The 16,778-nt window shown below is 40.9% G+C and overlaps 1 protein-coding gene across 2 annotated transcripts in view; it reads right to left on the bottom strand.

Annotated features, from left to right (window-relative positions):
• Positions 1-16,267, bottom strand: part of SNCAIP (synuclein alpha interacting protein) — a gene marked incomplete at its 5' end in the record, with an annotated part of 57,675 nt that extends 41,408 nt beyond the window's left edge. For both annotated transcript variants that reach the window (XM_084278187.1, XM_084278188.1), the window contains 2 exons: positions 3,683-3,755; positions 16,211-16,267. In XM_084278187.1, coding sequence (XP_084134313.1) covers positions 3,683-3,755; positions 16,211-16,267 — 130 coding nt within the window. The remainder of the gene's footprint in view (positions 1-3,682; positions 3,756-16,210) is intronic.
• Positions 16,268-16,778: the final 511 nt, after the last annotated feature.

Below are 16,778 nucleotides of genomic sequence, written 5' to 3'. Positions count from 1 at the left end.
ATCTTCCTGGGTCAGAATTCCCTAAATCCAAGGAAGGATACAGAGGACAGAGACTGTACTGACTGCATGACTTTTCAGGCACATTTTGCAGATGGGTAAGGACCTTCCCTGGCCAGTGCTGTCCACTAAAGGCAGGTGACAGCGGGAATTCAGGGAGGAAATCTACATGTAGAGAAATCCTTTCTTAGACTTTCTGATCTCTCCTTTTCTAAAAGAAAAAGTAAGTTGAGCAAAAGGTACGGGCAGGCGGAAACAGTAAAAAAAAAAGAAGTATTGAAATGCTTGAGAAAGCACACTGACTGATGTGTTTGCCTAGGATTAAAAATGCTTAGAGTAATTTGAAAACAATGTAACCAAAGACTTTAATGTATTACTAACATATTATTCAATGTTTACATGAAATGGGGCAAGAAAATGGGATTTACAGGACTATTTACTAAACTTATCTGTGAACAATGAATAGCAAAACATCCATAATAATAGCCATATAATTAAAAAATGTAATTCCATGAAGAGGAAATGTCTGGTTTAAATCTGTTCTAACAATCTGTTTGGCAAGAATGGTTGTCTGAATATTTATATATATATTTTAAGTATAACATTGAACTTCATTTTCTCTATGCGTTTGTCTTAAATATTTTTCTGAGACAAACCAGACAGAGAATTATTTTTTTAGATTATTAGGGTCCTGACATATCTAATCCTATGGCTAACTTATGCTTAAATTTTAGCTCTTTTCATTCTTCTCTGTTTTAAAGAAATAAAACCTCAAGCAGGAGTCAGTATGAGGTAGAAAGCTGGAACAGTTTTTGCAAAACGTCTGGATTTTTCTATGTGCAATAACTTAAATTTCCAATGGAATACAGATATAAAATAGCATGAATGTCATGCATATGGAAGATTTATGATACAATCTATCTTCATAAAAAACAGCATATAGCAACAATAATTTGGGGAACAGGTTATTTAATGGTCTACAATATGAGGAAGCCAGGAGACTGCATCAAAAGCAACTACAGAAAACCAACGGTTGGGGCCTTACACAATGTTGACGGATGCAGCTCTGTTGACATTTCAAGATACTTCAGATATTGAAGTCTGTGCAGGGATGTAAAGTGATACCTTCCTGTTCAGCACTGTATGTTTACTCAGTGATTAAGCAGAGTAAAAATAAAAGAGATTTTAGTACTATTTCCAACTGACCAAAACTCAAATGATAAGTAGGGAGGAAAAAAAAATTTTAGTAGTTTCCAGTTTGCCAATACTATTATCAGTGCTAAAGACCTCTTTTTGACTCCAGACTTTTAAACAAAACTTTGATTTAACTTCTATTGGCAGGCTCCCAGTGTTACTACTGTCTTCCAGAAATGCATGTACTTGCTTCTGTCAGCCCCTTTTCAAGGCAATAGATGAGTGCAGATGTAATTAAAATAATCATTGAAAAATGTCCAACTGCAGAGGCAACCATAGAACAACAGAGCTACATAAGAAGTTTTCAATATTCCACATGTTTTAAGGAAGAACTTGTAACCATTGTTTCATCCTTGGTAATTGGTCTTGATTTTACTTTAAGACGACTATGTGTAAAACAGATATTGATGCTGCCACTGAGGCTAAGCAGTCTTTATGAACAAACCACTTACTACAGTATGACTTTGGGGCTATTTTTGCTCTCCTTCTCTGGTTCACCTTACTCTTGGAGGCTTTAACACTTTTTAGGACAAGACGAGATCATGCCCGGTCACCACATGATAAGATGATTGATGGGCAGGGGGACAGAGAGGGAATGGCAGTGCAGAGAAAATGGGCAAGGAGGGAGAATGTGGAAAAAATCAGGGGAGTAGAGAGTGGGGAATGAAGGGAGTGAGATTGAAGTGTGGTGAATGGTGTGGAGAAGAATGGTGAGAAGAATGGGAAAAAGAAGGGTCTAGAAGAAGTGTGGGAAGAATACTGGGGGGCAAAACAGGGCAAAGATTTATGAGAACAGTGGTGGGGAAGACTGGGGAGGGAAAAGTGCCAGGAAGAAAAGGTAAGTGCTGCAGAACTGGGGGGAAAGAATGGTGGGGTGAACATCGGTGAGAATGGTATTGAAGAATGATGACAAGGAATGATATAGAGAACAGGTGGGGAAATGTTGGGGAAAATGGGGGAGAATGTTGGCAGACAGAATGGTAGGGAGAATGGGGGAAGAAGATTAGGAAGAGAAATAGGGGCAAGAATGTAGAAAGAACGTGGGGACCCATGAAGGGATGAGTGGTAAGGAAAATGGAGGGGAAGAATAGCAGACGAGGGGAAGAAGTGGAAGAGAAAGAGAGGAGAAAAAGGAGTGAAGGAATGAGGAGGAATCAGGGAAGAATGGGGGCAAGAACAATGGGGAGAAATGGAGTGAGAATGGGAGAATGAAGAGAGAGCGGGAAGAATTGCCGTAAGAAAGGGTAAGGAGGTAAGGAGAAGTGAAGAAGGGGAAGGAGGACAAAAGAGGAAGAATGGAGGAAGAAAGGGATGAGGAAGGAGGGAAGACAGAGAAAGAAGGTAGGAAGAAGATAGAGAAGAAATGGCAGTGATGCAAGCAAGGACAGTGATGGGGAGGATGGGGGGGAAGACTGGGGTAGAATGAGATAGGGATGTAAATCAAGGGTCCTATCCCTTTCCAATTCTTCTCATCCTCCTCTGCTTGCCTTAATACCATGTACATAACCAATGCTGTGCCCTGTGTGGGCAGTAACACAGCAAGCAATACAATAAGGAGAGCAGTGGCATACAGCAGTGATGACCTGGATTTAATGACCCTGATGGAAGAAGTAGCTCTGAGAAAGTTCCAGTTTAGTCACACACCTTGGCAGTTCACAACCCTCCAAAAGGAAATACAGAAATAAAAGTTGCCATAGTACAGTTCTTAAGGCTATCTATCGTCCCACAGATTCCAGGTCTCCTAATTCTGTTATAAAAGTATTTGATGAAACAACATTAACAAAAGTTCAATTAATACATCAGAAAGCACAATAAACTTTTCATAGCTCACCAAAAACACTCCTCTCACCAATTCATGTTTTTCTCCATCAGAAAGAGAAAAACAAAAGGGATTAATCTGATTTACAGAGCAAAAAACAGCATTAAATGCACTTTTTAGGGGGGCAAGGGGAAAGTCTCCAGCTGGTTCTAATCTATATGTCATGATTCTTCATTTAGTTTACACTATTAAACTCAAAAACTCAGCTTTAATCTTAACTATTACAGTATGCCTTAGAGTAGATTCTATCATGTAGCATCCTTGATACAGTTTCAGACTCTGGCAAAACATCATCCCTCAAACTGGTCGTGGCCATATGGGTAGTAAATGTATCCAACATTTTTTCATTGGCGCCTACATTATTACGTCTTGTCACCAATGGTTTCTCGGGTTTTCAAGTAAATTGTTGCATATACTGTGGTTTGGAGCTGCTGAGATGAAGCCCTACATTTATCTGTATACAGCCAAATCCTTTTTTGGAACTTTTTTTCCTTCTAATGAACTAACATCTGTTGGGAAAAAAAAAAAAAAGTCCTGTTTCCAGAAAGCTGTACAAAAATGAGAGAAGAGAAAACAAAACAACAGAATACTGCCAAGAAGCTATTGTTGCCAAGTTGTGCACGATAAAAAGCAGCCTAGAATATAGTGGGTGAATAGAAGTGGGCCGCATACCTGATCTGTCTTCATTTTGTGAATCACACCTTCTACATAATTCTGGGATGGTCTTGAGAGAAGTTACAGAATACTGTAAAAAAGAAAAAAAAATCTAAATTAAATAATACACTTAAAAAGATAAAAAGATGTTCAAGGGGTCCTGATATCATGGGCATAGCCTAAATCTACCAACCCAAGCGTACTTCTGGCTGATGGGTCTTCTCAGGGTGCAGGAGACAAGCTGATGGCATCTGTTTTTGTGGCCCACCTTGAGGAATATCAGACTTTTCCACAGCTACAGCAAAACATTCCCCCCATCTCAGATTTGTTCTTCCTGCAGATCACCATTACTCAAGTCAAAACGACATTTTATATATACATCCTTTCCATGGGATGCAACATACATCAAAGGTGAGAACCGATATAGGCTTCACAGTAAATGTTGAGGCTCACACTTTGCCGACCTGGGCATATGTTATCGTGATTATGTCACAAGACATAATGCTTAAAAATTAGAATTCAAGCTTTCACAAACAACTATGTAGAATTAATGCAGAATATTTGCACCTTAGAGATGTGATTTCAGAGTGGGATGCATGTACATACATACAGATGAGAGGCTCAGTTGTCTAACCTAGGCTTTATTAAAGCAAACTTGCATTATAACTTTGATGTGACAGGATATGCCTGATATTAATCAGTATACTATTATCTGAATTCAGCATTAGAAAGAAAAAACTAAGGATGACATATGTATCTTACTAAACAGAAACCTTTTTCTTGTGGAATACCCTTAGTAAGACACATGATCCAGTGTTATAAAATTGCAGATTCTGACATACAGAAATTAAGTTACTTAATAGCAAGCCTTCCTTAATCAAATGCTTGAATGTTACAGGAATCTTCATTTACACAAATGAAAATCATTATGGCTGTGAAAGATCAATGACTTTGCTTATACGAAAAAACCCTATTAAAACCAGCATTTTGGAAACTGAAACAGAAAAAAGCATTTAGGATTAGCACAACTGAAAATTTTTAGAGTACATAAACACCATATGTTTTCAAAGAAACAGATATTTTTAGCTGGTGTGCTATTGACCAATGAAGCAAAACAACTACATATAAAACCACATGAGCTTTCCACACACAAAAAAAGAATCTGTCATACATTGTACTGTCCCTTGCTGACAGTTTGTCATTCATAGTTTGATGTGGATAGCTGGTCATCTACTTCCAAATAATTTAAAGTTGACCTCATGTGACAAATTACAGAAGTAATTTACTTCTCTGGTGCAAGTTTAAGACTGTTGCTCAGGTCATTGTCATTACTATTAAGCCTCAAAAACCTCCATGCCTTACTTTTTCCCTTGTTGACCTGATTAAGGGACGCATTGAGAAACCTCAAATACAACAAGATTCTGTCATAAGTATTCCCAGGTTTAGCACTGCACTTACTAATTAAAATGTGCAGCAGCACTCCACAGAACTACCTAATGAGTCCAGTCCCCATCAAGCAAGGAGTTGTCTATAGGGCTGTGACTGCTCCAGGGCATGACAGCCTAGAGCAATAAAGACCAGAAGAAAAGAGACAGCGAGAAAGATGCTACTAAATACAAATTAATACAAGTTAAACACACACATGCACAAACACCATGTGGTGTGCTTCACTCTAGTTATTGTTTAATAAAGATTGAGCTGTTAAGCTATACATCTTGCTATTTCAGCACAAAGGCTCAGAAGGCAATGTTGAACTGGTCTAGTAAGATTCTTAAGATAATCCAAGGAACATGTCTCCAAGGAATATGGTAGCTTCACAAGACCAGCTGGTGCAGTTTAAACTATTACACAGTTTGTAACTCAATTAGAATGAGGCCTTTTGTATGCCATTGCTATGAGTTTTGTCACACAACCTCAAAAGCAGAAATCCATTTTTCTTTTTGTCTCTTTTCCTTTTCTTTCCTGGAAAAATAGAGTTTCTTTCTGTTTCAACATTGCACTATAACGTATTCAGTTACCACCTCCCACCAACAAAAATCTATTAGATGTTACAAAGTTGTTACGCATTTTAAGCATATTGGTTTGATTTCATTAACAGATTTCCTCTCCCTTACCTCTGTTCTCAAAAAGACTTCAGTGCATTTACATTTCTGCCATCTGTATTTTGTGGTTAAAATGTGGACAACTGGTTTTTGGTTCAAGGAGCAACTAATATCACTCTTTAAAATGAACCTTTCCCCATCATAAGCACATTTCATTGCCAGCTCTTCCTCTATAACTACTTTCTCTCATACTCTAGCTCCAGTTCTGATCTATGTGTAATATTTGCTAGCTTTTCTTTCACCAAAAATGTCAAGGTTACTGGCGTATTACAGAGAGATGTCAAAAGAGGGTGAGTCTGAAACCCCTTACTGGAAAATATGGTTATTCAGTGGCATTTAAAATTCATGATTTCTCACTTTTCATTCAATAATCTCAAATTGTTTTACATACAAAGTTAAATGTCATTTCTCGCATTCCACCATTAGAGTAATCAAGTCAACCAGAGTTGAGGGCCATGCCCAAAGGCATGACAGCATGAGAGCTAAGCACACCAGACTGCTTCATTACTCAATGTTTACTGTGATCTTTGCTATTTAATAAAAGTGTGTTGTGGTTGACAATGAAAGTCAGTAACAAAACTAAGGGTTTCTTCCCAGGCTAATGCATGCAAAGGCATTTTTGAGGTTTGGTTTCTTTTTCTGCATTTAAGGCGTGACTATGTGGGACCTGACGTAATGGATTTCAGTAAACCCCTTACGAACTTTGTAAGAAAGAACAACAACATCAACAGAAAACTACAGACAAGAGTAACAAGTATTCCATGCTAATGCAAGAGATTCCAAATTTTCTTCAGCAGACACTATTAATTCAGGGGAAAAGAAACATCCCTTATCATAGAAAACACTTATTTGTCATTAAAAACTGCACTGCAGAATTTGAATGAATGGATGCAAAATTTAACCATTTAAATGCCAGGTGGTTCTCAAATTTTAATGGAATGGATTTTAAAGCCAACACATGAGAAAAAAAACCCTTCCAGGTCTAGCCAAGGCCATTCTGTCCTGGGTCCTTTTTTTGCCTCTTGCAGACTCACTTGTGCCTAAGAAGTATCAGAAAAAATACTGGCTCACAAATAGTTCCATAGAAATGCATATACAATTGTTTTAGGTTTGCATGGCAAGGTTTTGGTAGTAGTGGGAGCTGCAGGGCTGGCTTCTGCAAGAAGCTACTAGAAGCTTCCCATAAGTCTGATAGAGCCAATACCAGTCAGCTCCCAGATGGACCTGCCATTGACCAAGGCTGAGCCTATCAGTGATGGTGGTAGCACCTCTGGGATAACACAGTAAAGAAGGAAAATAAAAACAAATGAGTATTGGGTTTTGGTTTGGGCTATTTTTTGGTTTTCAGGGTTTTTTGTAGAGAGAGAAGGAAGTGAGAGGATATGAGAAATTTTGCAGACACCTAGGTCAGTGCAGAAGGAAGGTGGGAGGTGCTCCAGGTGCTAGACGAGAGATTCCCCTGTGGCCCCTGGAGAAGACTTGGTGGAGTGGGTCCCCCTGCGGCCCATGAAGGATGACGGGAAGCAGACATCCCACCTGCAGCCTGTGGAGGACCCCATGCCTGAGCACATGGAAGAACCAGAAGAAGGCTGAGACCTAGTGAGAAGCCCACTCTGGAGCAAGCACCTGGCAGGACCTGCAGCCCGTGGAGAGAGGAGTCCACACTGGAGCAGTTTGATTGGCAGAAGTTCCTGTGATCCTGTGGGGGTGCCACGCTCAAGCAGCCTGTTCCTGAATGTCTGCACCCCACGAAAGACACCCATGCTAGAGCAGTTCATGAAGAGCTGCAGCCTGTGGGAAGGAATCATGTTGGAAAAGTTGGTGGAAGACTGTCTTCCATGGGAGGAACCCCACATTGGAGGAGGGGAAGAGTGTGAGGAGTCCTCCCCATGAGGAGAAAGGAGCAGTAGAGACGATGTGTGATGAACTGATCCCAAGCACCCATTCCTTGTTCCCCTGTGCCACTTGGAAGGAAGAGGGAGAGAAATCAGTATAAAGTTCAGCCCAGGAATACAGGATGGTTGGGGGATCAGGGGAGGGTGTTTTAAGATTTGGTTTTATATCTCATTATCCTACTCTGTTTTGATCAGGCAATAATGCATTTTGTTCAATATTGAGTCTGGTTTTTCTGTGACATCATTTGCTGAATGACCTCTCCCTGTCCTTATCTCAACCCACGAACCTCTCATTATATTTTCTCTGCCCTGCCCAGCTGAGGTGGGCAATGCTAGAGTGGCTTTGGTGGGCATCTGGCCTCCAACCAGGCTCAACCCATCACAGCAAAATAGTAAAAAAAGTGTAAAAGCAAAAGCTGTTTTTTAACATTATGTTCTGTAGAATACCTTTAATATCTCCTGAAATGGAGTCAAAGTGCAAAGTTGGACACCTAGCATCTCTCTCAGACCTTGTAGTCGAATCATGACATCCCCAAAACCCTGAGGACCATGTCATGCTCCAACTGGAGTCACTATGAAAACTCAAGAAATTTACCTCCACTAGATCGAGACACCAGTGACTGTGTCCCACTCTTAAATGCACAGCTCCTTTTTTCTAATTTAGGTAGAGGAAACAAACACCTTCCTTCATTCTAGTTAGTAACTGTAAACCATCTAACAGTCTCATTTCATCTTATTTGCTACAATGAATTAAAAACCTTGTTTTGTTAATATTCAAATCTCATTACATTAATACCTTTGTATTACATTTGCTTAATAATTCATAACTGTGCAACACCAACCTTTTTCCTAGACGATTATTTGGGAGTAGCAATCTACATTGAGAATGACTAAAGCAACAACACTTGGCCTGAGGATGCAGGAAGGGTTTTTCTCAATAGCACTGTGAATTTAAGCAGCTCCATAGCACAAAAAACATGGAGGAAAGGGATTAGGCTGGCACAGAGCCTGTGAGGAGTAACACCCCCAAAATAAACTTCTCAATTAATGGTTGTGATCAACATCTTTGGAGTACTGGATAGTTTATTTGTGCTATGTTTATAGCATCTTATGTAGACATTTCATATATGTCCTGGTTTCAGCTGGGACAGAGTTGATTTTCTTCCTAGTAGCTGGTATAGTGCTGTGTTTTGGATTTAGGATGAGAATAACGTTGACAATGCACTGATATTTTAGCTCTTGTTACATAATACTTATACTAAGTCAAGGACTTTTCAGCTTCCATGCTTTGCCAGTGAGGAGGTGCATAAGCAAAGAGGAGTAAGCACAGCCAGGACAGCTGACCCAAACTGGCCAAAAGGATATTCCATGCATTCCACAAATTTTAAATTAAGGCCTAGCCCAGCACTAGCTAGCACTGCTAGTTATCAGAGCAATAATCCATACACTCAAGCCTAAACAGTCTACAGATATTTAGCATCAGGAGCTCTGGTTATGACTAGGTCATTTGGTACTGTTTCTTCAAAGCAAGAAATAAAATAGTTTCAATTTGTGCAATTTACCAGTGCAATAGAAATCCTGCAATTGAATTACAGGATTAGGAAAAGTTCAAGTAATTGTAACAACAGCATACAATTTACAAGCATGAATAAATTTGTGGGAAAAATCAAGAGTAGCAATGGAAAAACAGTTGTATCTATCATTTCAAGCAACTTAAAGGTTACAAATTTCCTTTCTTCCTTTCAGTTATTCCGGAAGAAATAAATTAAAATACTCAGCTTCATTTCTTAACATCATTGCAGACAGAATATTAATCTTTTTTTAATATAAGCAAGTGTTCTGGAAACCTATACTGCTGTCTAAACTACTGTTGTGGTTTAGATTCAGCTGGCAGCTCAGCCCCATGCAGCCACTCACTGACTCCACCCAGTGGGATGGGGAAGAGAATTGTTAAAAATCAAAATAAGAAAACCTATGGGCCGAGATAAAGACAGTTCAGTAAGTAAACCAAAAGCCACATGCACAAGCAAAGCAACACAAGGAATTCATTCTCCACTTCCAATGGGCAGGCAGGTATTCATCCATCTCCAGGAAAGCAGGGCTGATTCATACCTAACAGTGACTTGGGAAGACAAATGCCATCATTCGTCACTGACTTCCCACCCTGGTCCTTACTCTTCCCCAAGCCCTCTGACATAGGGTATGGAATATCCTTCTGGTCAGCTGGGGTCAGCTGCCCTGGCTGTGTACCCTCCCAACTCCTTGTGCACTCGCAGCCATACTGCTGATGGGGTGAGAAGCAGAAAGGCCTTGGGTCTATGTAAGTACTGCTCAGCAATAACAAAAACTACCTCTGTATAAAAAAAACCTTTATATTATGAATACTTTTTTCAGCACAAATCCAAACCATTATGAAGGAAAAGATCTCAATGGAGACAAGGACAACTATGCTCTGGCAGTTCAGCCCTGGCTGGAGGCCAGACACCCACCAAAGTCACTCTCACTTCCTTTTTATTTGGACAGGGGAGAAAACATATATTGAGCAGCTTAGGAGATGAGATAAGGACAGGGAGAGATCATTCAACAGTTAACATCATGGCAAGACAGACTCAACACAGAATAAAGGAAAGAAAACTCTCATTTATTGCACTGCACTGCACACCCAGTGACACCAGAGTTGGGTAACGAGAAGTGTGACCAGATCTTAAAGCACCTCCCCCACACCCCTCCCTTCTTAGCAGACTTCACTTTAGTCATGATTTCACTCCCTTCCTCCCCCACACTGTAGCACAGGGAGGGGAAGGGACTGGGGGTTTCAGTCAGTTCCTCACAAATTGGTTTTCTTCTTGGCTAGGAGGGACATTCCACACAAACGTCCTTCTCCTGTTGCGCCATGGGGTCCCACCCACGGGAGACAGTCCTTCACACACTTCTCCAATGTTGAGTCCTTTCCTACAGGACTTCAGCTCTTCAACAGCTGCCCCAGCATGGGTCACTGCTATGGCGGGCAGTCATAAATCACAATTTCTGTCAGTCTCTCAGTCCCAGTCCTCCACAGGGTCACAAGCCTCCCCTTAGCAAACCTGCTCAGGTGCAGATCTCTCCCTCGCTCATCTCTGTGTCTCTGTCTCTCTCCGTGGGCTGCAAGTGCTGGCAGGGGCTTGCTTCAGTGAAGGTCACAGCATCTCCTGTATGTCTCCACCTGCTCCAGTGTGGTGCCTCTCTATGGGATGCAGGTGGGGTCTCGACCTCTTCCATGGGCTACGGGGGGGACACCCGCTCCACCATGGGTTTCTCCATGGGCTGCAGGGACATCATTCTCTCCAGCACCTGGGCGCCTCCTCCTGCCCTTCACTGGCCTTGGTGTCTGCACAGTTTCTCACATCTTCTCCCTCCCTTCTCTGGGGGCAAAACGCAGCTGCTTGCGGGTTTTTTTTTCCTCCTAAATGTGATTCCCAGAGGTGCTGTGAACATCACTGATGGGCTTGGCCTTGGTCAACTGGCCTTGAATTGGCCAATGTTTTCTCTCTGGGGCCTGCAGAGAGCTTCTAGCTGCTCATTGCAGAAACCACCCCTGCAGCCCCTCCTTCTCCACCAGGACCCAGCCACACAAACTGCAACATATGCACAAATACACTCTGACAGGTGGATGTGAAATAGTACCATCTTAGTTTGCAAATAAGCATCATATTTGCATTCCAGGGCCCTGATGGAATTAGTAGATGTAGTTGCAAAGCCACTCTCAATCGTATTTGAAAAGTCGTGGCAGTCATGTTAAGTCTTCAGTAACTGCAAAAAAGGGAATACCACATCCATTTTTAAAAAGGGTAGGAAGGAGGACCCTAGGAGCCATCAACCGGTCAGCATCATCTCAGTGCCCAACTGTGGAACAGATATTCCTGGAATGTATGCTGAGATACATGGATGACAGAGAAATTAATTAAAGACAGTCAGCATAGCTGCACCAAGGGCAAATAGCGCTTGACTCATTTAGTGGCCTTTTCCTATGAAGTGACTAGATCTACAGATGTCATCTACCTCACCTTTGCTAAAGGCTTTGACACACTCCCAATTTGCCTCCCATTTGGAGAGATACATAATTGAAAGATGGATGGCTAGATGGGTAAGAACTTGGCAGATGGATGAGAACTTGGCCATGTCCAATGACTTACAATGGTTCAACCTCCAAGTGGAAACCAGTAATGACAGCTGTCCCTCAAGGGTGCATACTGCAACCAATACTATTTAATATTTTCAGTAATGACATAAACAGAATGTTTTCACAAGACACCAAGCTGAGTGCTGCAGTCATCCAAAGGGAACCTGACAGGCTCATGAAGTTCAACAAGGCCAAGGTCCCGTGCCGGGGCCAGGACAACTGTCAGTATCAATACAAACAGAGCTTGAGAATAGCCCTTCAGAGAAGGACCAGCATTCTGGTTGCTGAAAAATTAGACATAAGCTGGCAACATGTACTTGCAGCCCAGAGAGTTGATCGTATTCTGGGCTACATAAAAAGAAGTATGGCAAACACAATGAGAGAGGTGACTCTCTCCTTCAACTCTGCTCTCAGGAGACCCCACCTGGAGTGCTGTATCCAGCTCTGAGGTCCACAGTGCCAGAAAGGCATGGGCCTCTTGAGTGGGTCCAGATAAGCACTGTGAAAATGGTCAGAGAACTGGAAGACTTCTCCAATGAAGAATGTCTGAGACAGTTTGGGTCGTTGAGCCTTGAGAAGTCAAAGCTGCAGGGAGACCTTCTTTGGCCTTTCAATACATAAGGGGGGCTAATAAGGAAGTTTACCAAGGCCTGTAGTGATAGGAAAAGGGGTAACTGAAAGAGGGTCAATTTAGATTGAATATAAGGAAGAAGTTATTTACGATGAAGGTGGTGGTAGAACAGGTTGGTGGACGCCCATCACTGATGACTGTGGGTTTATGTGGCAAATTAGTAGGGCAGGGCTGCACAGGTGGCTTCTGTGAGAAGACACTGGGGGTTGCCCACATGCGGGGTAGAACCAGTTCCGGTCAGCTCCCAGATGGACCCACTGCTAGCCAAAGCTGAGCCCATCAGTGATACTGTTAGTATCTGTGAGATAATGTATTTAAGAAAAGGTAGAAAACACTGCACAACATGTGGTGATGCAGCCTATGTCCCCCTGGGCCACTCTGCAATCCCAAAATCGTGTTCTTATCTTGGTTACAAGCGCAGTGAGTTGGGGTGATCAGGCATTCCCTAAAAGTACCTGAAACTCCTGCTTCCCGAATGGTAGCTCAATCTCATAGCCTGATCTGAGAGGCAGCAGAATTACTGACAAGAATTATGGCCTGAGTGGAAACAAACACTGACCAAAGGCAATCCTATAAATAGTGATCTATGTGAGACTGAGCCCTCCAGCATCAGAACCGGCTGTGACCCAGTATCTCACCCTGAACTGGGATGCCTTGCAGGGTAGATTTCACAAGGATTCAAAGATCGTCCAATGATAGATTCTGACAAAAGAAACACGGTCAAAAATCATCTGCTGACAAATGCTGATGAGTCAGAAAAGTGAATAATTCATTACAATTAACGAAGAGAGAAAAATATTGATCGCAGGTTGAGCTCTGTATCTGTGTCTGTATCTGTGGCTGTACCTCTGTGTGTGTTTACGTGTATGTCCTTCGATTTAGAAAACTGTGTCAAAAGTCTAGTGTGAACCCGGCCATTTCTAAATCTTTAGTTAAGCTGTAAAATTGTCTTTATTACAAATGTTGAATCACTTCTATTTAATTGGCTGATAACTGAGTGTCATTAAATATCATACAATTTAATCTTGTGATTTTCTATAATAGTGTTAATAAATTTTTCATTGTTGCCACTTCAAAATTGTGTAAAATCAATTTGAGACAAATTGGTATAATCATCAGGATTCTAAAATCAGGATTTGTTACAAATTGGTGTAATTGGCAGGATCCTAAATCCCTAATTGCAACACAACAGCAGCTGCAAAAGAGGAGTGAGAAAATGTGAGAAAGGCAACTCCAAGGTCAGTGCAGAAGGAAGGGGAGGAAGTACTCCAGACATTCAGAGTACAAATTTCCCTGCAGTCCCTGGAGAAGACCCTAGTGAAGTAGGCTGTCACTCTGCAGCACACAGAAGACCTCACACAGAAGCAGGTGGAGCAGTCTTCTGTCAGGACCTGTGACCCCAAGCGGTATGTATGCTGAAGCAGCCTGCTCCTGAAGGACTGTATCCCACAGAAGAGACCCCAAGCTGTTGCAGGTAAAAGATGTGAGAAGGAAGGAGTGGCAGGTATGAACTGTTATGAACTGACCACAACCCTCATGAGCCTGTCCACCTGCACTGACAGGAGTGGGAGGTAGAGAAGTCAGGATTACAGTTAAGCCTTGGAAAAAGGGTGGGGTGGAGGGAAGGTGGGTTTAGATGTTCTTATTTCCCTTTATGCTACAATGTTTGATTGCCAATAAAATAAATTAACATCCCTAAGTCTAGCTTGTTTTGCCTGTAATAGTAATTGATGAGTGATCTCCCTGTCCTGACCTTGACCTTACCTTGAGCTTTTTCTTGTATTTTTCTCCCCATCTTGTTGATGGAGGGGAGTGATAGAGCAGGTTGGTGGGTATTTGGTGGCCAGCCAAGGTCAACCCATCAAAATGGAGCCTTGAGCAATATGATCTCATGAAAGATGTCCCTGCCAATGGCAGGGGCCTGGAACTAGAAGACCTTTGAAGGTCTCTTCCAACCACCATGCTGTGAGCCTAAGATTTTGGAGAAATATAAACTTCTATTTTCTTATGTACAAATGCAATGCCAACAACAACAAACAGAAAACAAACCCACTTACAAATCTATTTGCCTTTTAAAAAAAAATCCTGTCTATTTTCTATGTACATTACATTTTGGTCTACAAGTGTCTGGACTATACTCGGTGGCTTTCAAACTCAGGTACTTTTATAAGTGCAGCATTTTTACAGCCTTATTGCTGCCATTATTTTTAGTCAGTACTTTCCTGCACTGGATTAGAACCAAGGGGCTAAGAGGAACAATATAAATTGCTAACACTGATGCTGTGCAGCTGGTCTTTCCACGGCAGGCTAATGATAAAACGTGAAGGTCATGTATCTCTACACTGTACATGGCAAGATATGAGTAGAGCAGTAGAACAACCATGAATTCTCTTGTTAATATGGATTCTGGCAACAAATCCTTTGTTCTCTCACCTGCTAGAGCAGGGAGTAAAACTGCTACCTCTATAATTTGTGCTGGTTTTTTATTCAAGGTTCAGTCTCCAGTGAAAGAACAGCCTATTAAAACAGGCAGCCTGAGCTGCTCAGCGGAAAAGTGAGTAACCTAACCCACCAGTATGCAGCAACAGCCACAATGGGAGAGACACAGAGAGGTTACATCTATTATGTTTTACAGTTTTACAAAAGTGAGTATAGAAACAGATACCAGGACATGATCTAGCATATAATAGTAATAAAAAGAAAGGTGCCCAGAATAAGGTATTCGCTCAAAACTGACTCATTGTCTTTTAATATTTTGGGCATTTGCCATATTCTTCTTTAATAAAAATTCAATGTTACAATAGGCAAAAATAAAATCCTCTCCAAAAGGAATCTGTCTGTGAATAAAGCATCTGGAATGATTTAAAATGAATCAAGAGTCCCAAATGCAAAAGGGAAAAACAGGCCCTGTGTAAAATTAAAAAAGGAAAAGAAATAAAACTATAAAATTAAGGAAGAAGGGGAAAGAGATGGTGGCACACTTTCTTGATCTGAAAATTGATTAATAATTTTCTTACAGTGGATTTAACTTACATATTCGAGTCTATTGTTAACCAGACATTCAACATATTACCAGCTCTATTACACAAAAAGCAGAACCACTGGCAGTAGATGATTATGAGTAATAGAATACACTCTGTCAATGTTTCCTTTAAGAACCACCAGCAATGTAGATGAATGGTATTTTTGCTTGCAATTACAGCTGCAGTTTTCTGGGTTGTAACACCACGGATCAGTGCTGTCTGTGAATCCCTGGAAATCCTTCCTGTTCTTCCTGAACTTTACCCAGTCACAGGTAGCTACATTACATCTATTGATAAATTTTGATGTATTTGGAGATGGCTACTGGTGGAAAGGGCAGACTAACCACCTTCATGAAAAAGGAGCAACTCAGAGGAGAGAGAGGCAGATTTTTTACAATGAAACACATGCAATTACAAAAAAGGTAAATTTACCATTTTGGTGTCTAAGGCTAGCATTGCAGAGCCCATCATTTATTCAGGACAATACAGCAGACAAACAACCTAGAAATAAAACTAATTTATTAATTTTATTTGCAAATTTTCACTACCTGAAGGAGAGAAATCAAATTTTCCTTCCAAGCTTATAAAAGACACCTGGTTTTATTCTAGATTCAACGTACTCAAATGTTCCTATATATGAAGTAAAATAAAGTGTTGCTTCTAATAATAATGTTATTCTATAAGGATTGAGATATCTAAGATTGTCTTGAGTAAATAATTTAAGACTTGTACTTACCGATATGTCATCACTAAAATCTATTTCATCCAAGTCAAGGTATTCTGGGGCTTCCATTATTCTTCTATGGACATTTTGAGTGAGTCATCACAGAAGCAAAGACCTGATTAAGAAAAGATAAATGGATTGTCTACTAAAGAGTGAAAACCACACAGAAACGGTTTAACATAGTTACTAGATTACTGAAAATGTTTAACTTGTATAATAGTCTTCTACAACTTAATGCTAGAAACTAAACATGATTTTCCCATCCCTACTCTGCATATCATAGAATCATTGGGAAAAGTTGGAAAAAACCTTTAAGATAACAGAGTCCAACTGTTAACCTAACACTGCCAAGTCCACCACTAAACCATGTCCCCAAGGCACCACATCTATTCATCTTTTAAATAACTCCAGTGATGGTGACTACAACCAATTCAGCGAAGAAATTCTTCCTACTATCCAATCTAAACCTCCCTTGGTGCAACTTGAGGCCAGTTCCTCTTTTCCTATTGCTTGTGACTTGGGAGAAGACACCAACCCCCTCCTTATTAGCAGCTCCTTTTAGGTAGTTTTAGAGAGCAAT

Source organism: Gallinula chloropus, assembly GCF_964237585.1.
Source record: "Gallinula chloropus genome assembly, chromosome: Z".
Lineage (NCBI taxonomy): Eukaryota > Metazoa > Chordata > Aves > Gruiformes > Rallidae > Gallinula > Gallinula chloropus.
The sequence above is the reverse complement of the archived record's forward strand: the minus strand, read 5'-3'. Positions and strand labels throughout refer to the sequence as shown.